At 33.8% G+C, this 23,713-nt stretch overlaps 2 protein-coding genes across 2 annotated transcripts in view; both read left to right on the plus strand.

Annotated features, from left to right (window-relative positions):
• The window catches only part of LOC143240149 (alpha-methylacyl-CoA racemase-like), a 65,170-nt gene extending 55,842 nt beyond the window's left edge, over positions 1 to 9,328 (plus strand). The window contains exon 8 of the mRNA XM_076482111.1: positions 1,246 to 9,328. Within this exon, the coding sequence (XP_076338226.1) occupies positions 1,246 to 1,646 (401 nt within the window). The 3' untranslated portion in view covers positions 1,647 to 9,328. The remainder of the gene's footprint in view (positions 1 to 1,245) is intronic.
• A 3,962-nt stretch (positions 9,329 to 13,290) lies between these two features.
• The window catches only part of LOC143245457 (chitinase-3-like protein 1), a 45,732-nt gene continuing 35,309 nt past the window's right edge, over positions 13,291 to 23,713 (plus strand). The window contains exons 1-2 of the mRNA XM_076491820.1: positions 13,291 to 14,030; positions 19,186 to 19,410. Of these exons, the coding sequence (XP_076347935.1) occupies positions 13,871 to 14,030; positions 19,186 to 19,410 (385 nt within the window). The 5' untranslated portion in view covers positions 13,291 to 13,870. The remainder of the gene's footprint in view (positions 14,031 to 19,185; positions 19,411 to 23,713) is intronic.

A 23,713-nucleotide genomic window follows, 5' to 3' on the forward strand; every position in this document is an offset into this window, starting at 1 on the left:
GGTTAAGGCTGATTAGAATATTTCAATGGGATTCATAATTTTTCAAACTTGTATGGATATATTTGCACACAGTAACACACCTGAATTGAAGATTATTTTTCAAATATGGTCAGGGGATACTTTACAAAATTATAACAAAAAATAGGTTGAACACCATCTTAATTTCTTTTGTAAATCATATTCAGAGATGTAAGAATATATGGTAAAAATCTGAAAAGGCTGAATAACTGGTGACATGGCCAAACTGTAGCCTGAAGTAGGGCTATTTTTAGCTAAATCATAAAAAGTTGTATGCATCTAAATTTATTTACAGGAGATCTAATAGACTTAATTAAAACAATTGCTGATTTATCAATTGACATGTTATAGGAAATTTGAAAAAACATTCAGCTTTGTATCATATTAAGTCTTAGAGCTATGGCTTATTAAATAAACAAATGTTTTTTATCATTTTGGGTTTTCAGGTGATTTTACAGCCTTACTATGAAAATCCTAAGAGAGATAAACATGTTTTGAGACCATTTTTGAATTTTTTGAGGTTAATTCAGTCAGTGTAGCAAATTTCAACCTTCTACCACCATTACTCCTGCAGCTTTAAGCAGCCAAAGTTACCCGAAAATGAATTTGCCAAAAATAAAAAACAATGAATTAAATATTACAGGGCTGTAAATCAGAAACTATTTGAGATATTGATCTAATCTTTGGCACTTTGTCATTATATGGGTAGATGAGCACATGTGAATTTTTTCAAGGCATTCTGAGGGGTCACCTAGAAAATGTTCCAAAATCTGGATGATTTGACATGGAATGACCCAGACTTAACTTTTTTTTTGTTTTTTACTCTTAGGAACTTTAGAACCATGCAATGAATTTTGTAGTAAAAGAGCCAGTCTTTAAATTGGTTACCATTCAAACTATTGCTATGCCAAATATTTTTCTAGCCATTACTAAGAAAAACCTTTTGGACACATTTGTTTTATCAGTTATAATTAATAATAAGATCTGCATGGATACAGTAGTTAATTGAATTCTAATTTAGAAAGAAAAGTATGAAGACAAGTCATTTAAATTTTAAATCCTTGTTTATTTATTGTTAATAAAGTTTTACTCATAATGATTGAAATCTGGATATTGATAGTTATGGAAGCTAATATTATTTGCATAAACATTTAAGTCCTATTGCAATTAGATAATGTTTCAAAAATCACAAATATTTTTCAGTTATTACTGTTTTTGTTTTAATAGGTCTTGGTTTGAAAGAGGAAGACTGTCCACATTTTGATAACTGGTCTGAAACACACAAAAAATTCACCAGAATTTTTGCTACCAAAACTCAACAAGAATGGTGCCAAATTTTTGATAAATTAGATGCTTGTGTAACTCCTGTATTATCACTACAGGAAGCCTCTAGCTTTGCTCATAACTGCAGTCTGGAAACTTTTATGGAGGATTCAGTAAAGCAAATGTCCATTCCAAGACCTGCTCCTAAGCTTTCAAAGTCATCTTTTATTCCTTCTTTAATTCAGCCAATCATTGGTCAACACAGTGAAGAGGTTCTATTGGAGCTAGGATATACCAGAAAAGAAATTGTTGAATTAGTCAAAAAGGCAGTAGTTGAAACAAGTGGAACCAAAGCAAAATTATAATTTTTTTTAAAAGTCTTAAAATTTGAGTAAGAACCATAGAAAATGTTTATGAATTAATGGAAAATAATTAATTTGACCTTCATGAAAATATTGTATACAAGTATTTTAAGTTGTAATATTTGAACCACTAGTTATAACAATACACAATGACACTTAATTTTAAGAGACATAAAATATATTATTAGAAATTTTTAAAAATGTTTTATTTTAATGTTGCAAGTATGTTTGATTCCATAAACTTAAGAAAAATGTTAATTATCATTTTTTACTTTCATGCCAGAGTAAAGACTGCATGCACAACACTTCTTGATGCACTAATTTTTCAGTTGCTAATTTCTTCTTCATTGTTCAAATCATTGTCAGGTCTGCCACCATGAGCATGGATGTAGTAGTGCATTATAAACTTTTCTAATTGACACTTTCTTACGTTTTCAGATTTCTTATTCACACTGACAAATACTTTGTTAAAATGTTTGAAGCCTAAAAAATGCTGATAATGATTAATTCCAAAACATGCCTCCTCTCACCTTACAGCTATTAATCGACTGCTAGTGTTTCCTTCCTATATCTACCTAAGCATCAGTCTGATTTTTTTCTTGCTTGCTCTAGTCTTTCCGTCCCCACTTAATTGCTCGTAGCAATATGTCTCATCACACACTATGTATGTCAATGCACCTCTATCCTTTACTATATAAAAGCACCTCACTCTTTTCCTCAATAAAACATTCATGAATGCATTTTCCTGTACAAGACTGCAGGAGATACTTTGATTGTCTTGGTGTTACCTTGGTGATTTTTGTACAATTTCTTTTTTATTTGGCATGCTAATATACCACATAAATTCCTGGATTATCATTTCTGACACAGAGGCAAATCATGTCTTTCCTATCCCACCATTGATATGTAGAGTTGCTCAACAGTTGGGGGTGGGGTGAGTGTTAACTCTCAGCTAAGGCTTTCCATGAAATTATAGTGAAGTACAGACATATATTCAGTCCAGTGGTGTTTCTCGAGGAATCACTGAGGTAGTCAATTCAGGACATTCTGGAGAGAATTTAGTTTCACTTTTCTCAGTGCTTTCTGTTATTCTTTGATTTCTCAGGAGGATAGAGTGGGATCTGCCACTTCCAGCTTCCTTTCTTCACTTTTAAATTAAGTGTGTGATGTTTTGGGTCTTTCCCAGGTTGGTTTTGAGTCTGCACCTTCACTGATGGCAGAAAGGTCTGAAGGAAAATACTTGGTTCTCTTTCCAAATCCTGATATTGCAATTGATGCAGAAAGGTTTACTGCTCAATTAAATGAAGGGACAGATGTGCTTTTTGTGCCAAGTTTGTTGGAACAAGATGCATTAGACTGCTAGTGTCAAATGGAATTTATTTAGACTGTAGAAGAATAGTGAGTTGTTTCTCACTCTGCATTCACATTTTTAACCAACACTATGGATGACCACATTCATTGTTACACATTTCTACATTGGAGTCATTTCTCCACTATCTTTGTTTTCTGCACAATGGTTAGGTGCTGCAATTCAGGTCTCTGTTCTTCAAACTAGCATTGTCGCCATGTGTGTTCTACTTAATTATACAAGCTAGCTTTTTTATTCTTATTTCCATTCCCTAAGTCTGTGAGCACACAATTACATGTATGACTCATTACTGCAGGCACCATCTTGTCAGTTGGCAAAACAAAACACTCAGGTTCTACTTTCAGAAGTAACTTCAGCCTTTATTATCAGAGTTGAGAAAGGTATTCTTGCTTCAACCCAATATATTATCCAACTGATAATATCTTTTTTTTGACATGTATCTGTTAAGCTCAGCTGATTCTAAACTGTTTCCTTGCTATAAAAAAAACATTGACTCTTACTAATATCTCCTTCCACTGAACAGATGTTTTTGTTTGAGGAAGGGAAGGGAAGTATGTGAGTATCAATGAAATCCCTCATTCTTCTGAGATAAGTGCACATGTGATCCCTTCATTACTTTTTAAGTGACTGAGATCACAAACAATTCACTTGATTCGATCTAGCCTGTACCTTGGCCTACAACGCCTTTAATCTGACACTGATACTAAGGAGTCTTGTAGGTCAAGGTACAGGCTAGATCGAATTCTCTTGTATTATCATGTATTTCAAAACTCTATAATAAAAAAATATCGGTATGTATTTACAATTGTATAACCTTATTATAGGTCACAGTACATAAAAAAAGCACAAGTAACATAACAACAAATGCTTTTTTTTCACATTTAACTTTTCACGATTTCTGGTGAGCAAATTTCTATATAATATCACTAAAGTTGAGAGAGTGCATCATTTCTGTTTTAATATCAAGTAAAGGAAGTGATGGAAAGAGGGTTTGCTCTGTTATTGAGCAATGACAGCTTTTGATACTTTTCATGTTGAAAAATGATCATTCAATTTTGCAGTTTGTACCTAAAATACCTAGATATATGCACTAGTTAATGCAAACATTTATAAATGTGCTTGTAATTTCATATTCCAACAAGAATTTAACCCCTTGCTGGACTCAGCAGATAGCCTGATGTGGCTTTGCTGTAAGAAAACGCACATGAAAAAGAATTTAATCATATTTGTAGCAGTTTTGAAATATGTATAATCATCATACTTTTTATAGACTGAATTCATCTTCCAAATCAACTTATGTTGCAACCAATTCTCTTGCTTTGATATAGTTTAATTTTGGTCAGTTGATTATGCTGCAAAAGAAATCCCAACATAGCTTTGATCTTGGTGTAGGCAATATAAGGTTCATCATCATCTCATGCTACATGATGGAACCAATATTATTCTGTATGACACATATTAAGGCATTATTGAAAACATCTAATTTATCTATGAGAGATTTAGCCTCAAAAACTACATGAGCTAGTTGTCTAATTGATTGAGTTATGTCTGGTAGTGAACCTTTTATTTCTCACTAGTTTAAAGTCAGTGCTTTGGTTGCATCACTGCATACAGACTACCTGGTGTATGATAGGTTTTTAATCACGTGAACCTATTTTGGCAAATTATCCAATAATTTTGACCACCTGAGATGGTGATGAAAATTTGCAACATAGTGACAAAAAAGTTGACTACATTTAGACAGCACTTAACTATCTCTGCACCAATCAAGTTCAAGCTATGTACAGCAAAGAGTATCCAATCATCTAGAGGAATGACTTCATGAAATTGAGCTTGGACACCTGAATACACACCAGCTATATTGCTGGCACTGTTGTACAATACTTCACAGCAATCCATTAGAGCAATAAATATGGTAATCATTCAACATTTATTTTGTTGAAGAGATATTTGGCATCATGCCTTTTGATTGGTAGAAATACAAGAAAGTGTTCAGTAAGAGTAACATCTTGCTTCACACATTGCACAATCAGTCAGTCAATCAATGTGAATGACATCTGGTGTAACATTAACACCAATGGCATAATACTTTGCCAATTTTTGTTAAACCACTATTACTGACCTGACCTTGTCACCCAGTAGCTCTGTGAACTTGTCACAGGTTGTTGAAGATGGACAAGTGTTTTCTTGTATTTTTGAAAATGTTCCAATAAAAATGATCAAATTGAAGAATTAACTGTATGTATCCTACATAGTTGCCATTGTTAGGTGACCAAAATGCATACATATCTCTTCAAAATGGAAGCCTTCATTTGGTTAGAAGGAGTTAGTTACAATATGCTTAAATACATCTATCCATTATTGTTCTTCTCTCAATTCATTTGTGATTGTATAAGGAATTCTGTGCAAATGTACATATTTATGAATTAATTTGACAGCATCTATATGGGAGTTGCTGCATTCATGTGCTGCAAATCTAGCATTTCCATTTTTACAATCATTGAAACTATTTTGCAAAGGAAATTTGCACTGTTATTTTGAAAAAAAGTTTGCATAATTTGCAGAAAATCATTTCATCTGATTGTGAATAGATCAACAAATCACTAGTTAATGTTTTTAAAATGTTAATAATTTACTGACTTTAAGTTATTGTCTGTGTATTGGTCACTAGGGTTCTCAAAGAAATGATGTATCAGCACTGCAGACAATGCCCAATCAGCAGGGTCACAACTAAACACATTTTGATCAGTGGTTGAGATAACAGATTGCTTTTGTTTAGAATGTTTAATCAATAGATTTCTGGACTTCATTTCTTCTCGCATTGTAACTTTAATTACATAGATACTTTCAGCTACTTCTTGTTTAGGCTCAGGTTCACATGTTTATGAAGAACATTTCACAAAAGTGAGAATTGAGTTGTTTTTTTTTTAAGCCTTTTAACTGTTTTATTTTTGTGGTGATGTTTATAATCATCACATTTTTGGCTACCTGAAATGAACAAAATAAAGCCACGTAAATTGTTTATACTAAACTACAATTATTATACAAATGACAGTATTGCAGAATAGTACTAAGCATACATGAAAGACAATTAAAACACTTGTACAACTATGAAAAATATAATAGTTATCTAAATTAATTATGAATATTAAATGTGTACACGATAAAGCAATTCATATCTAGACAACAATGGCATATCTATAGTTATGCACTGTAGATATATAAATGCACTGTAAATAATATACCTTCAATATCTTAACCTTCTCTCACTGTTTGCATATAATGTTGAATTAATGTTCAGTTTTGAAAATGAAACAAAAATGTACCTGGTATGACCTTGCATGACATATTTGTAACACTTATTAAACATTTTATAAAACATTAAGAGTCAAACTTTATTTTGTAATTAAACTATTTTAAATGTTTGGTCATATTGACTGATAAAGCAAATACAAATGCAGTGGCCATTTAGTTGTCTCATCAGCAATCTCCCAACAAAATGGATGTTGCATTGCAAGGTTTTCCATTGGATTTGCTCTAGGTTCAGGAAACTGATGATAAATGCATTTGTTGCTTGTCAAAATACTAAACTATTGACATTATTGTCCCTGGTACCTCATCTTCTGAAATTGGCAGTAGATGCATTCAGTCAGAACGGGATGGAATAACACCTGTATGCTTTCCATTAGAAACTGATTCATTTGTTACCCAGAATACTAGCAATGTTTGTTTAACTCTTTGTCAACTTCTATTTATAGCACTGGATTGGCTACCTCTACCAGTGATGTTGTACCTTCAGAAATTTCTACTTTTTTACGTCTTTGGCCATCTCTGTTGAGGCAACCATGATCCAACAGTGTACATCCAGCCATCCTAAAACTCAAGCTTCATGTATGATTATTATGTGGTTATTTGCCTGGCATTGTGGTTTAGCTTCTGCAGTTTCCATGTACCTGACTCAGTCTTTGTCAGTGGAAATGGCACATATATCAACAGTGATGTAATGTCAGGAGGTTGAATCCACTTTGTCCAGAAGTGCCAACCATAACTGGCTCTGACAAGAGTTTTGCATCTTTTGCAACTGCTTTATATAAGGTGGCCTTAATGACTACCTTAGATATTCAAAGAGATGAACATTATTATTTTAAGTCTCAGTGCACCCCAGCTTCCTCAAGTTGTTTATGGTCTTTTGTCTCAAACAGTCATTTCCGTTATCTAACTAGGATATTAAGGTTATATTATATGCTGCTTCTCAATATCCATTTATGCCCTTAGCCTCATGTACCATGTATCACTTTTCCCTCAAGATTTTTTTCTTGTTGCTGACCTGTACTTATCATTGGTGAAAGTTGCTTGTGCTGCATGTGCACAGGCTGATTTATCATTTTATTGTTTTTACCTGGAGAGGTCCTTCTTACCTAAGGCACTGGCAGTCAGGGAAGAGGATAAATTTTTTTCACCAATTCATTTGTCTGCTGTTACTTACCTCTATGACCAATTAGATCCTGATCATTTAATATGTCCAGTGAAAATCCTGAAGTATTATGTTTCCACACTAATGCTTTTAGAGATGCTAGACATCGACTTTCTTTATTAATTGGGATCCTTCAGTTTCCCAGAATTTACTCCCCATTACTTTGTTAGGTTGGATACAAAAATCTATCCATATTTTATTTTGGACTCTCTTTAGAGGTGAGGGTACTTCTATGAGTTGTATGTCACCTGATTTGTTACATTCCAATTTAACTAGGCTATTAAGGACATAGAAAACCCTCAGAAGAAGATACTGCCATATCATGCAAATAATATGAGATAAATGTACTGGGGGTTTTTGAATACCCTATAGCTATATTATCCATATCCACTAGATTATAAAGAGGTGCAAGTATCCAGGATCCCACACTACAGTGAGTATTGCCCAGGCAGGTGTGCTTTTATTAAACTAATTTTGCATCACCAACCATTAATGCAAAATATTTTGTCTAGGTTGCAACATGCTCTGTTGAAATGAGGTGTTCTGGAAGACCATTTAGAGTGAAGCATAAAGGTGATCCTGCCCATCCCTGCCAGCCATTGAATTGAATAAATTGGGGTCAGTTTATTTTTTAAAATTTAAGAAACTTAGTTCACTTATTGCACTGTTTTCAGAACATTGTTTTTCAGTACTTCCCAATGTGCATTACCCCTCTTTCATATTTTACGACTGGAGTTTGGGGTCCTTACCACACCTGGTTTCCAGTTACTGGGGTGGTGGAAGGAGGTTATTTCTCTTCAGTATGCAAGTGAATTTCCTTCACTCTGAGAGAAGAGATTGAAGTTGAGTTTGTCTTGCTTGATACCCTAGACTGTTCTTTTTTTTCAGGTATTACTAGGAGAGGCACCAGCCTATATATGTGAGCCAACTCATAATAGTGGTTCAGATTTGAAGCTTGAATGTTTGGTTGGGTTGCGTGCAGTTCTTTTTTGACCAATATTAGTTCACTAAATAGTTCATGGAAATACGTAGCATTAGCTCCTTGTAATTCCAAATGCACAGTGGTCCCCTGCTGGGTCCTTGGTTGAGAAGTTGGTTCAATGTCCTCCCCATAATTTTAGTAGCAAGTGGAATTTCTCTTGCTCACATGGTTAGGGAGTGAGGATGAGTGTTTGTAATTCCAAACCAGATGGGTTCTGTTTCTTCAAGTTGAGTATAGTGTATAGTATCCTGCTATTGTGAGTTTGGTGTGTTATCTTTTGGGCTTCTTTGGGTAGTTCACTTTGGTGTTGCTTACTTTCTCACTGCTATTTCTGTAGTTCAAAGTGCATCATTCTACAGCTAATGGTTGGGATCCATTCAAGGAAAAATGATATCACCTGAATTGAGGTGCTTATATACAGCACAAGGTAGACACACATTGGTATAGGTGGAGAGTATCATGAAACAGATATTGTCAAGGGCAATTAAATGGGGAGTAATAGACTGGAGTAAGCAAGAAAATCAGACCATTACTTAGATGGGCAAAGGAAGGAAACATTAGCATCAAGTAATAGCTGTAGCATGAAATTTATTTTCAATTTTAAAAAATGGTAACTTTTGATGAAGTATTTACATGCTAATTAACAGATGTAGTTTTATTGTTTTCTGTATGTTTGACAGTCAGATTATCTTTTTTTGCAAATTCAAATTATTTACAGTGGTGTGCTCATTCTTGCATGTAGAGATTTACCTAAGAAATATGGTACTCTATGCTACAAGATTTATTAAGTGTTTTTTTTAATATCAATTCTTTATTGACTGTATAAATCAACTGAAATAAATTTTATTTTCAATTATTAATCAGTATGGTTTCTACTTTCCAAATACAATTTGCATTAAGGAACCAAATACTTTTACCCATATCAGAGTTGTAAAGGAAAATGTTCATATTTTTTAAAAGTAGCAATAAGAATTTTGATCTTTTGCATAAATGAGTACCACAGTTTTACACTTGTGATGAAAATAATATCTTATTTCAGATATTGTTTCAAATGTTTTGTTCTCTCTGGTTGAAACATTGAATTTTTAAAACTGCCATAAAAAATTAAAATCTGAACTTTGTTTTTTTTTATTGTGTTTTAGAGAAAAATACAATAGACCATGAGCTAATAGACTGTATGGTCTTCCTGAACTTATGTTTATATGAAACAATTTTAAGGAAAGTTGGTAATGTTACTTTCTCTGCATAATATTGACTTGCTAAATCTGAAAATGAGTAATGACTAAAGAAAATTTATTATGAAATTTAAGACAGGTAATGCACAAAAACAATTCACTAAATTTTCACATCCAGTTTGCCTGAATATTAAATCAGGCATTTATTCTCAAAAGCTAGAAATATTTTTCTATATGGCCATATATATAAAAATTGTTAAAATCAAAGTGGGAAATATATTTTTGTGTGAGTTTTAGGGGTGGGGGTACAATAGACCTGGTGTTAAACCACTGTTTAGTTCTGAGCTCACTTGTAGAAATGAAGATCATCTTAACAGCAAGATACATTTTCTTTCATCTAGGCTGTTCTAACCCCTAAATTAAATTCTTTAAAAAATCCTCAAAGCCAGCTTTTATCATTACAATATATATCGAGCCTTGCCTCAAACTCCATTTTAGGTGGATCCACCGCATTAGAAGGCAACCCATTCTAAAAGCCAACCACTCTGTTAGTAAAAATATAAAGCTGTATTAGCTGAAGATGACCTCTTCCCTGCCATAGTTTAGAACATAAAACTTCAGAAGTGTGAGATGTAGTAAATGTGTTGGTATGTGGCCTTACCAACAGCATTAATCTTATGTATACTACATTTCATGCAGGCAAGGATTTTGTTTGACTTAATTTCTCCTTGATTGCATTTTCCTTTACCAAAGTCTTTGAATGACATATGATTTTCGTGAAAGATTTTCCACACTATTTTCTTGCCATAATTAGAAAAAAAAGAAGTAATATCACATCCACTCAGCATAGAGAGAAATCAAAATTTCAGATAGTGAGCCTTTATAATAGTTTCTCATAAATAATATGGATAGAATTACACTTCTTTGGTGTTCCAGCTTTCATCCAGAGCTTGGTTTATGTCACTTTGATATAGTATGCTAGTAAGATAATGAATACATCAGTTTTTCTAGCATGTCTTAAAAACTACAGATTTGGTCATTAAAGTTCTCCTGGCTATGATATAGATCAACTTAGCTTATTTCTGGCAGGTTTCTTCATTATAATGTTTTCCCCATAAACACCAAGTATTTCAGGTGGAACTTGATATATCTCAGTAACATAAATGGTTTTTTATCAAATTATGTTTATACCTCATAAAGAAAGGCAGTGTGCTTGCAAATTTGTGTTCATGGGGATCCCATTAACCATCCTTTTATGGATGTACATGTGTGAAGTTTGGAAGGAGAGATGCCATATCTTAAGTACTGTCACTGATGGTGGAACTTCACATTTTAATGCTAACAATGGAAATCAGTTACAAAGATATTGCAAGTTGTGGATGGGTTAAGATATATCTGGTACTATGTGCATAGAAAAAGTAACTGCACTAAGAAAAAGGTTTTGTTTGATAAGGTCAGAAAGGTTTACATTTTCAGACAGTTTCACATATTTACTTTGTATAAAATGTAGATATCAGGGGGGTTGTCCTATCTTTCTGGTATGAACAGATAAACATTTTGCACACCTCTGTATTACTTTTTGATCAGTAAAATCATAACTTAAAACCTGAACCTGATTGGGTAATAATTAATAGAAAACACGTGATTGAAATAATAGTACGAGATATATTTAGCATGTGTAATTTCAGTAACCATAAGACAAAGGAATGGGAAAATGCCCTGCTACCATCCTCTCATACTAATCTCCTTGTTGCAACCTTTATCTTACAACACTGATGCTGTGCATGTTGCTTCTTACTGTCATCACTTATTCCTATTGTCTTCCCTCTCTCTTCTCTAATCACTATTGTACAAGAAGTGCTGGTGATTGTTGTTCTTTCTCCTTTCTTTTTATAGTGGTTCAAATAAACAGCTATACAACAGTCATTGTCCCTACGGAAATTTGTGGTGTGTGGACATATTCAAGTTACATATCTCTGATTAATTACTATTAAACGCTACATTAAAAACTGCTTAATTTCTGTGATTATGATGAAGGCTTTAATGAAATCACTTCCTTAGACATCTCCATTGATAAAGCTGTTACAAACTACAAAGAAATGCTTTTTAATGGCAGAAATGTCAGAATTTTGTTTTTCAGCAAAGATACAGCCACATTAGTTTTCTGTTTGCCAAGTTGTGTGTTTGTGGGAGAGAAGTTGATTCTACAACAAAGTTCCTCAAACACTTTGAATATGGACATACTGGTGGTCTCTTTTGATTCCATATATATTTGATAATTCAGACTCATAAAATGATAAACATAAAAAATTGTCAGGAGACACCCAAATATTTTCTGCTAGACTCGTATCAGGTGTTAAGAAATACAGACGTGCCATCTTAATCTTTTAGCATTCAAAGGACAATTAATTCACTGTCATTAGATTCAATCACATGTAAAATATCTGTTTCATCTTGTCAGAAGACTTTCTAGTATTATTTTTTCAGCTTACCTAAGTTCAAGCAATTTATTTTGTATATTTCAAAATTTCACTTTATGTACTCTATAAGATTTAGACTTATTTCTCGTCTGTCAACAATCTTTAGTCTCAGTTTTATAGAAACAAAAGCATTATTTGTTTTAGCCTTAAGAAAATACATTACTTGGTTTTACGCAAGGATCAAGTTTCGTCAGCTTGTCCTCAGTTGAGGATCCATCGGACTAACAAAGTAATATATTTTAGATAACACTGAATGAGTGACCTATTTATAGTAAATGCTCATTTATCGAAATGAAAGTTTTAAATAAAGATGATAAGAATTTGAATATTTACTTTTAGCCTATATGCATAGAATCCAAATCGGCAAAAAAAATAAGCTTTAGAAAAATATTTCAATTCTTTACCATATATCACAATCTTACATCAATATTATAATAAATTGTACTTGAGGATTATCATAATTTATCCATCATCCAAGTTTTGTTTTTTTCTAATATTTATTCTGTTATATGCTTTTATTTTAAATATGTGATTTTATTCTCGAGTATTTATTCATAGGTTACATAAATATTAATTTTTGAGTTTTAAATTATTACTATTGGTATGATTATGGTACGTTATCTTCTTGATATATCCAGTGTTCTTGTGTGGGTGTGTATATATTGTTTGAAAAAAATATTTTTAATTTGTGGGAGTTTTGTTGTACAGATAATGTTAATTCGGTAAATAGTGTGTAGGTATGCCTCTTTTCAAACACGATCATGTGTTTTACAACTTGTTTATAGAATAAAAAAGTTCAACGATGTAGATTTTAGGTTCGAGACTTAGCCCAACGTTTGTCTAAGGTGAACATGGATATTTTCGCTGAGAATTCACAGGTGCGCTGGCTTATCTTTATCTGAAACAAAATTAGCTTCTCTGCAGTCAAATTGGTTATGATAATGGAAACGATGGAAATGCATTGTTTCTTAAGACTGTATACATAAATATTTTATAAAGTATGATGCTAGTTTTGGTACCTAATGCTGATAATATCCGACTGGCATAAAAAGGCAGATGAGTCAACTTGCAAAAAAAAAAAAAATAAAAAAAATAAAGATTCAAATATTTAAATCACTCAGACAAGCGATTACTGAATGTCATAAGTAAAAAGGATATATTCTAAGGTTAGAGGTTATTATTTAGATTGTTTTTATTTCAATATTAATTGTTTAATTGTAAATAAATTTAACTCCACAAGCTGCATTCTATATTTCAGGTTTAATCACACCTGAGGCTAGTTTTGATTTAAGTATTTTTTCATAAAACAAAATTTATGGTAGTCCCATATATTCTTTAATACTTTTTTGATTTGATATTTTCTTGTAATCCATTAATTTCTTGGCACATAGTGTATTGAACTTCCGTTGCTACCCCAACAGCCCTTTGTGTGCAAGTATACGGCTGGGTGACTGCGAATCTAACTGATTGCGCTCAGAGATACGTACCGATACATAAAGCTACATTTTCATCTTTAATTTTACATAATACTTAATTTCATGTTTTTGCTACTTCTTATCTAAGCTAAACCTGTTCCGCCCGTAAAACTTTCTCACAGACTATCAACGCCCTATGTATTAAGGAAATGAGTCGATAAACATCATTACTAACTGGAATAACCTCATGAGCAGGATATTGTGTGTCATGTTAACTAATATTACCTCACAGACAAAAGCTGTATTTCTTTCTAGCTAACAACTGCAGGAACATGGAACAAGTCAAATTTATGTTTATTTTCTCAGTTGCTTATCTGCTAACCTGGAACAGTTTACGGAAGTCAGTAAGAGCGCCTTTATTCAAACTTCTGTATTGGGCTTGTGTTTCTGTCATCGTAACGACTATTTGTATTTATATTTATCGACTTAAAGGTAAAATATTTCATTTTTCATTATTAAACGTATTCAGTTTATATAATTACAGTCTTTATATTTATTTGAGAAAGTTGTATACATTTCTGCTTCAAACAACTCATCTGTTTTACTTGAATATTCGACACATTTCTGAATTGTCTATAATTACAAACACAACTACTGAAAACTTACTGAAACAAAAGAGGCAGCTAAGAGGTAGTGTTCGAACTGGGAGGAAGGGAAAAAGTGCAACTGTGAGTAATTTCGAGTTTCCCTTGTTATTTTTTCTTTTACAGCTCGAATGGTACACAGAAGTGTACGTAATACATTTTCTATATTGTTTGCAACATGTGCTCTTATTTTGAAAATATATGAACTGATCTTTGTAATTGCAAGACTTGTCTTTTTTTCTACATTTCATTCACAGCCTGAAGGTAATACTTCTGAACTATCCGCCGCAGTACGACACACATTACACATTCGTATATATCAATATTTATATAAACACCACACGTACACATATTAACACAGCAACCAGGAAGGAAAGGAAGCTGTGTCAATTTTTGTTGCTATTTACGTACTCTTTAATATTAAGGTACCCGTGGCAACAATACTGTCAATCACCAGTATTTCATGTGCACTTAGTGTACTGTTGATTCTTACGCTCAAGAACTTTCTACAAATTTTGAGAACTGGCGGGACTTGTGCAATAGTTGTCAAGAATATACCTCACATGCAAAATAAAAATAAAAATATACAGAAACAAACGTAGGCACTAAAATAAATGTAGAACAGTAAATCTTTTAAAATATCAATATTGTTGGCAGATACCATAAATTTGATATATATCATTATTTAGCTTCTAAAGTACAATTGAAAGTTCCGGTTATTTGAAATCGTAATGATAACATAATAAATCGGAGACAAGCCCGATATAAACTATAATAAGTAATGTAATAAACTGGAGGATAATGTCCACCATCTGAATCAGAGGCAAAATTCGTTCTAAATTCAAATTCAAATATTAATTTAGTTTATATCATGATTATTTATCAGTGCCAACAACATTGGATAATGTCTTATTATCAATGTTTTCTTGAATCACCCTCCCTCAAACAAGTAGAAGGGTATAACAAAAGTGAATTGCTGAAAATCGACAAAATTTTAGAATTAAAAGTTAGTAAATCAATAAGAAAAATGAAATTAAAGGCATATTATTCAAATATTAGATGATGATGATGATTTGTTGTCTGATGAAGAATCATGGGAATACTGTAATGTCTTCACGAGCCAGAGTTAAGTGATAAAGATAAGTTAAAATTCAAACAAATTGAGTTGGAACAAGCCCGTATCAAAGCTCAGAAAGAACAAGACTGTATCAAAGCTGAGAAAGAGAAACAGCAAGCCCGTATCGAAGTTGAACGAGAAAGTAAACTTTTCAATACCAAACAAACGTGTATTGAGGGTGAAAAGGAAATTAACCAGAAAGAAATGGAAATTAGACTCATCTATCAATCAAAGCAAAATGACAACTTTGAACTCAATTGGTATATTAAAGTATTTTATCCCAGCTTTCGAAGAACCATTCAATCGTGTGATTATTGACTGTGTTGGGCTTTTACCAAAAACTAGATCGTGGAACTAATATTTGTTGACTATCCACTTGATTCCCTGGAGCTATCCTCTTAAGAAGCATTTCATCCAACAAAATTTCCAAGGATTTGATTAATTTTTTTTACTTTTGTTTGTTGGCCAAAGAAATTCAGTATGATTAGGAGTCGAAGCTTATGATAATGAGAAGGATTGGGATGAAGGAGTTAATTTATTATTATTTAGTGTTCGTGAGTCAGTTTAGGAGTTATTAGGATTGAGCCCTTTCTTGTCGGTGTTTCGCTATTCATTGCGCTGTCCTATAAAGTTGCTGAAGAATGGTTTGAAAATGACGTGAAAGAAATGTACTAATTAGATTGCATCTCCATGTTTTGGTCCAGATTGTTAGGTGTTTGTGAACTTGTTCGAAAAAAATTGAAGTCATCCCAACCTAGAGTGAAAAACATTTATGACTGCAAAGCTGAAGAGAAGAATTTCCAACCTGATGACGTGGTCTTAATATTGTTACTCACTATGAGACATCCACCCAAAACTAGGTACTATGGTCCCTATGAGGTTATTTGGAAAGTCAATGAGATAGACTATGTTGTAAAAACACCTAATCCTCGAAAGTCTACCCAACTCTGTGATATCAATATGTTGAATCCCTAGCACATCCGAGATGCACCTTAAAACATTTTAGCTATTGAGTGTTTTCCTTATACTGCTGACAGTCTCTTTTACTTAGATACCCATATTGGAGATGAAGGTAAAATAAAACTGAGTAATTCTGACATTCTGGCCAATTTTGATTCAAAACTCAATCATTTGTTTTCTGAAGAAAAATCAATTTGCTATTTTACTGACCGATTATAAATGTATATTTCTGAATTTTCCTAATCAAACCAACATTGATGTTCAAGTTGTAGATACAGTTGATGCTTCGGCCAGGCATGGCCAAGCGTGTTAAGGCGTGCGACTCGTAATCTGAGGGTCGCGGGTTCGCATCCCCGTCGCGCCAAATATGCTCGCCCTCCCAGCCGTGGGGGCGTTATAATGTGACGGTCAATCCCACTATTCGTTGGTAAAAGAGTAGCCCAAGAGTTGGCGGTGGATGGTGATGACTAGCTGCCTTCCCTCTAGTCTTACACTGCTAAATTATGGACGGCTAGTACAGATAGCCCTCGAGTAGCTTTGTGCGAAATTCAAAAACAAACAATCCAGTCAAAGCTGATAAAATGCATAAATAAATATCCTATATGCTGGAAAACTGGATTATAGAACCCAGTAAAAGTGATTGTTCTTCACTTCGTGTACTGGTTCCTAAATTTGATTCTATACAGACTTTCGTTAAGAAATGCTTTGATAAAAACAGATTCTTATCTCATATCAAGAATGGAGAATTGTATTGATAAAATTAGAAAAGACAGCTACTTCACAAAATGTAACTTGTTGAAGGGATACTGGGTTGTTCCTCTAACTGACAGAACATATGAAACTTCTGCTTTTGTTACTCCTGACTAATTGTATCAGTAGAATGTAATGTCATTTGGGATAAAAAAATCTCTGGCAACTTTTCGGCTGATGATGAATCAGTATCATAACAATCTGTCAAATGTTGAAATTTATGTTGATGATATCGATAATATTTACAGTAACATCTGGGAAGAACACTTGTGTGTATTACACGGTGTTTATGATAGGCATAAGAAAGTCAATCTCACTGTACGTTTGACAAAAGTAACTTTTGTAAAGCCAAAGTTGTTTACTTAGGCCATGTGTTAGGCTACGGTCATGTTTCTCCAATTCAAGCTAAAGTTGATTATATCGCAAATTATCCAACCCTTACAAGCATGAAAAATTTGATAAGAATTTTGGGAATGGCTGATTATTACAGGAAGTTTTATAACCATTTTGCTAACATCAAAATACCATTAAAAACTGTTGCAGAAAAATCAAAAGTTCAACTGGTTTGAAACATTCCACGATGGTTTTGAAAAAGTCATCTTTACTGTGCACTTACCCCGTATTGATAGCACCTGACTTTGATAAGCCTTTTGCATTAGCTGTTGGTGCCAGTGATTGTGATGCTAGTGCCATTCTATTACAATCAAACGAAAGAGGTATTGAACACCCTGTTTGTCATTTTTCTAAAACATTTAACTATTTATAAAATAACTTTTCAACTGTAGAAAAAGAAATATTTGCTTTAATGTTTGCTTTAGAACATTTCAATGTGAATGCATCACGACAACCAACTGTCGTTTGCACTAATCACCACTACCTGGTTATAGCAGCACCAAACAGACTGACGCAGTCTTGTTATTCTTACGATACAAACACAATAAATCCTACTGAAATATTGTACATAATGCCACCACAAATTGTTTTATTCATATAAGCAACTGTTTTATTTAAGTTGAAATTACCCTACAGGGTAAGTAACCTAAAAGAGCACACAAAATATACTATTATTGAGTCTGCAGTATCGGTTAAACTAATATTATAAGTATTAAACCTATAATATTCGACTCTGGGAACTCGCCTATTCTCTTGACTGTGACGGAAAAAAGTCGGAAGTCGGGTCAATCGTCCTTTGATTATGTTCTCCCCCAGGAAAATTTTTTCTAAGGCCCATGTTTGTAGGATGGGTAATTATAAACTGAGCACTAACAATGACATATAAAGAAAAAATCTAGGTATAGTTACTCTATATCCTAAAACTTACAAGTGTAAGTGACGAAGAATGCATAACAACATGCCAACCATGTATAATGGATGGTCTCTAGCCTGTGGTCTTAGTTGTTGGGTTTGACAATATACTCGTTACAAAATAATTTATTTGGATCTTGGATGATGCTGTTGTGATCGGAGCACATAAGCCATCAGCTTGAGAATCACACAAAAACAACTACTTTACAAGTCAGATAACTTCTTTATTTGAAGAGTTCATTTATACAGAAACTCTCAAGGTTGTTTTGCGATAGAACTACTTGCTGTTGGGCATGGCCAGGTGGTTAGAGCGCTCGACTCGTAATCCGAGGGTCGTGGGTTCGAATCCCGTCGCACCAAACATGCTCGCCCTTTCAGACGTGGGGGCGTTATAATGTGACGGTAAATCCCATTATTCTTTGGTAAAAGAGTAACCCAAGATTCGGCGGTGGGTGGTGATGACCAATTACCTTACACTGCTAAATTATGGACGGCTTGTACAGATAGTTCTCATGTAGCTTTGCGCGAATTAAAAAAACAACAACAACAAAACTTGCTGTATTCAGTGCCGACAATGCCTTTCATTGCTTTAGGCCGGCAGGAATACGACAGACACAGTAGTGGTTCTCTAGTTATTACACCCAAATCATGAACAACAACTGTTATGGTGTGGACTAAGTTAAATTCGAAAAGCGTAATTTTATCAAATTCATATGAGTCCAATTTTGTGGTTCAAATTTCATTTTTTTAAGAACGTTTATTTCTGCTGATGTGTTTTAATAACATGATTAACTTTATATGTTTTATATACACATGCTTTTTTCTCTGCATTCTATCCAATAACTAAACTTGACGTTTGAACTTTCTTAAGGGAATGATTTTCAACATACAATTAAGACCCAACAATACGAGAGTAAAAAAATTGTATGTTACTACAACAGTTGGTCGTACTACAGACCAGGAAATGGAAAGTTTTTGGTGGAACAAATCGACCCTACGTTATGTACCCACTTGATATATACATTCGCCAAGGTGGAAGATGACGGGTTTACCATCTCTTCTCTTGATCAGTACTTGGAAGAAGATTATGGATTACGTATGTATTAAGTTAATATTCGACTACTGATACACAGGTAATATAAAAAAAATTGAAAGGACGTTGATGACTATAAGAATTGATATTTGTTGAAAAGAAAATGCTAAAGCTTTTGCTCACCATATTGCTTATTTGTTTGTTATTTATGCACAAAACTACACAGTAGGCTATCTGTGTTCTGTCCAACGCAGGCAGGCCCGGCATGGTCAGGTGGTTAGGGCACTCGACTCATAATATGTAGCTCACGGGTTTGAACACCCGTCACATCAAGTATGTTCGCCCTTTCAGCTGTGACGGCGTTATATTATGATGGCCAATCCTACAATTCAATGGTAAAGGAGTAGCCAAAGAGTTGGCGGTGGATGGTGATGACTAGCTGCTTTCTCTCTAGTCTTATACTGCTAAACTATGGATGGCTAGCGTAGATAGACCTCGTGTAGCTTTGTGCGAAAATTCAAAAAACAAACAAACCCAACGCAGGTATTTAAACCCTTAGGCTTACCGTTGAGCTACTGGGAAGAGCGCACTGTAACACGGTAACACAGTTTAGCTAAGTAATTACCTAACTTTTTCAGTCCCTATTGACTGTAATACTTTACATGTGAATATAATTCAATAATAGTATTGTAAAAAATTCAGTTGATAAAGAAGTGAAAAATAATTATCAGACAGTTGGTTTGGGAAAGAATTGTCTGTTACATTAATTGTCTGATCCGGTAATTTAATTTAAAGTAGCCACATAGTTAAAAAATGCTGTTGACTGGCTTACCTTTGCTCTGGCCAGCAGTTTTGAATTAAGGATGTTCATATCTATCCTAAAAGACCTGGCCGTATAACATAAAGTATCATTCATGTGGAAATAGACAGTTATCAAGTTAATGTGTGTATCTGAGTTTACGTGTATTAAAAATTTAACTGCATAATGCTGTATACATATAAATATGCTTTATAAAGCTTTATCAATAAGTAGATCTGAATATAACATAAATATATATGTAAGTCAAAATTCTAATAAAAAACACTTATAGCTGATGACAAAATACAGAAAAAAATGTTGTTTCCGTGAATAATAATAAAACCAAATGTTAAACAACAAGTTAAAAAAATACCTATTTACACAGTCATTTACTGTCATGTGACGGGCATTCTGCTACATATTTACATAACTTTCTGCAGCTACTTTGCAAAGTTGAGCGCTCAGTTGTGCTGGGGGCCGGCATGGCCAAGCGTCTTAAAGCGTGCGACTCGTAATCTGAGGGTTGCGGGTTCGCATCCCCGTCACGCCAAATATGCTCGCCATTTCAGCCGTGGGGATGTTATAATATCACGGTCAATCCCACTATTCGTTGGTAAAAGAGTAGTCCAAGAGTTAGCGGTGGGTGGTGATGACTAGTTGCCTTCCCTCTAGTCTTACACCGTTAAATTAGGGACGGCTAGCACAGATAGCCCTCGAGTAGCTTTATGCGGAATCCAAAAAAAAAAACAAAAAAAAACAGTTGTGCTGGATGCCCTCACTGCATCGATAACCAAACTTTCTGTCAACAAACCACTATATTTAAGTCACATTTGCTTAAAAGTCTTCCTTATTGAAATAACACATAGAATGGCAAAATATGAATGTAAATTGACCCCTAGACAATCAAATCACATATACACTGTAATCAAGTGATTGGATTGAGGGCACTTTTTTTATACATCACTAGTTTTAGGAAAATTACCCATCTATTTTCAGAAGGTAATCAGATTTATTTAAAATATCAATAATATTTCATCTATCAGATTTCATTATCATAATGTTCTTATTTTTAATTAATTTTCTAACAGCATCAAATTCCTCTTTATTAGGCCAACCATGGTCAAGTAGTTAAGGCGTGCAACTTGCTGGTCGTGGGTTTGAATCTCCGTCCCACCATACATGCTCGCCCTTTTACTCGTAAGGAGCATTATAATGTGACAGTGTGTTACATTATTTGTTAGTAAAAAGAGATGCCAAAGACTAGCTATCTTCCCTCTACTTTTTCACTATTAAATTAGGGACGATTAATGCAGATGCCCCTCGTTTAGCTTTGCGCGAGATCAAACCAGTCTTCTTTGTTATAATAAATATTTAAAATTACATTCGTTTAAAACTGATAAACCTATACCACTAATGGTAGTTTTCACACTATCGCCCAATTCATTACCACCACTTCAGATTTGTTGTCTAGACACACTTTTAATAAACATTCGAAAGGTAACAATAACTAAAAGATAAACTTTAGCAGATGGCTACAAACATTGTAACAATACTATTTTCTTTATATACAACTTACTGTACACAGACAGGTTACATATAACTATCTCTCTCGTTAGTAAAACTGTTAAAACTTTGTTGGTTTAGTTATTCAACTTAAACAAACAGCTATTGTACTGTGTAGAGATCCGGTCGAATAAATTAAATAAATGTTTAATATCAAAATTTCTAATCCATTTTTTAACAAAAGAAGTGACTGGTATATGTTTTATAAGATATGTCCGACACTACTATTGTTAAAATCGAATGCGTATTTAGTGAAATAACTTCAAAATAACAAAATGTTTTTCCAGTATCAAACATACATAGTAAGTCAAAGTTATGTACAAACACTTTGATATATTCCATCTCAGAAAGTTTATTGAGTAAATATGAACCAAAACCTGTTCCTAATACATTAGACACATGTAAATATGATACAATACAGAAGTTACGTCAGATGTTCAAAATGTATGCCACCAATACAGATACATGAACGTTTCTCAACAGCTCGACATATGGTTGTTTTACCTGTTTCCTCTGTATAATCACCGAGAAGTTATGGTTTACAACTGTACACTTTATCTTTAAGGCACCCCCATGCAAAAAGTCTGAAAACTTGGGAGGTGTTCAAGAGCATCCTCCCTGCGACTTATCCACCTTTCTTTAAATTCAGTATCTGGATAGACACGAGCACTATAATGAAAATGTGGAGGTGTATCATCCTGTTGAAAGTAGATCAATGAAGACGAAAACATGTTTCTTATTGCGCGAACTGCATAATTCCAAGATAGCTCTGCCCGATAACAGTGTGATTGAATCTGTAAAGTCAGATTATCCCATGATAGGACAGTCTCATCCACACACTAATCTCTGGCAAATTAACATCTTTCTGTAGATTTAAGTGTAGATTGTAGCTGTAAAATGAACTTCATTTAATTCAGATTAATGATGCTGTCTACAAAATATGGCCATTTAAAGTGTTTATACACAATTTTGGCTCAACCTGTATGCTACAGACAATGTTTTATATTAAACCTACAAAGGTGTTTGCTGCTGTCCCTAATTTCGACTTGCTGATCACAGAGAAGGAAACCGTTCAGCATAATCTATCGCCATCTCTGGGCTATTTTTTCTACATAGATAAATATAAACTAGAGTGCACAAAGTCATTCGTTTAACAATCGCAAGCGTCCCAGTACGACCGCCACCTTACTTAGAGAAACGTTTCTAGGTCAGCAGTGTAAACAACAGGCTTCTAGCTGTTATTTGTTTCTTGCCAGGTTATATCATCATATGTTTATTAAATTATATCACATCATATTTTATCAATATAATCTGAGCTTTCTCCACTCAAATTGTTCATATTGTGTGTGTTTTCTTATAGCAAAGCCATATCAGGCTATCTGCCGAGTCCACCGAGGGGGATCGAGCCCCCGATTTTAGCGTTTTAAATCCGTAGGCTTACCGCTGTACCAACGGGGAACCATTCATATTAAATCAATGAGTCTCATTTTATTTCAAAGCGTAAAAAAGAATCCAATAAGACCCCATCGTAATGATAAATGATCTTAAGACCAGATCCACGCTATCACTTCCTTACTCTAAAGTAGGTCAAATTCCCCTCCCACACACACTCATCAAGTTTTGCGTCACCATCCTCCTTTGTCTTTCTCTCATTAACTTCATCAACATTTTCATGAAACTTTTTAACCCCACTTTACCCTAACTAGGCTTGCTTCAGGTTTGAGATTGTGTACGGTCTAATTTTATGTATTTCTTCATTACACACCTATCGCATAACCACATTCTGTGATAGACGTTTTAAAATATGGAACCAGTAACATTCTATAGCTGGCGTTCTGAATATTTCACTCCATTCTCTGCCTGTAGCCATTTAACCTTGAATCTTTCTTCATTTTCAGCACCATAATTCTATAGCAGAAAATATGTATATTGAGAAATAATTATACATCTTATCATACAAGCATATTCATTTCAATGAAAGTAGACTGTTGCTAGAGTGTTTAT

The sequence above is a fragment of the Tachypleus tridentatus genome, chromosome 2, assembly GCF_004210375.1.
Source record: "Tachypleus tridentatus isolate NWPU-2018 chromosome 2, ASM421037v1, whole genome shotgun sequence".
NCBI classification, from domain to species: Eukaryota; Metazoa; Arthropoda; class Merostomata; order Xiphosura; family Limulidae; genus Tachypleus; species Tachypleus tridentatus.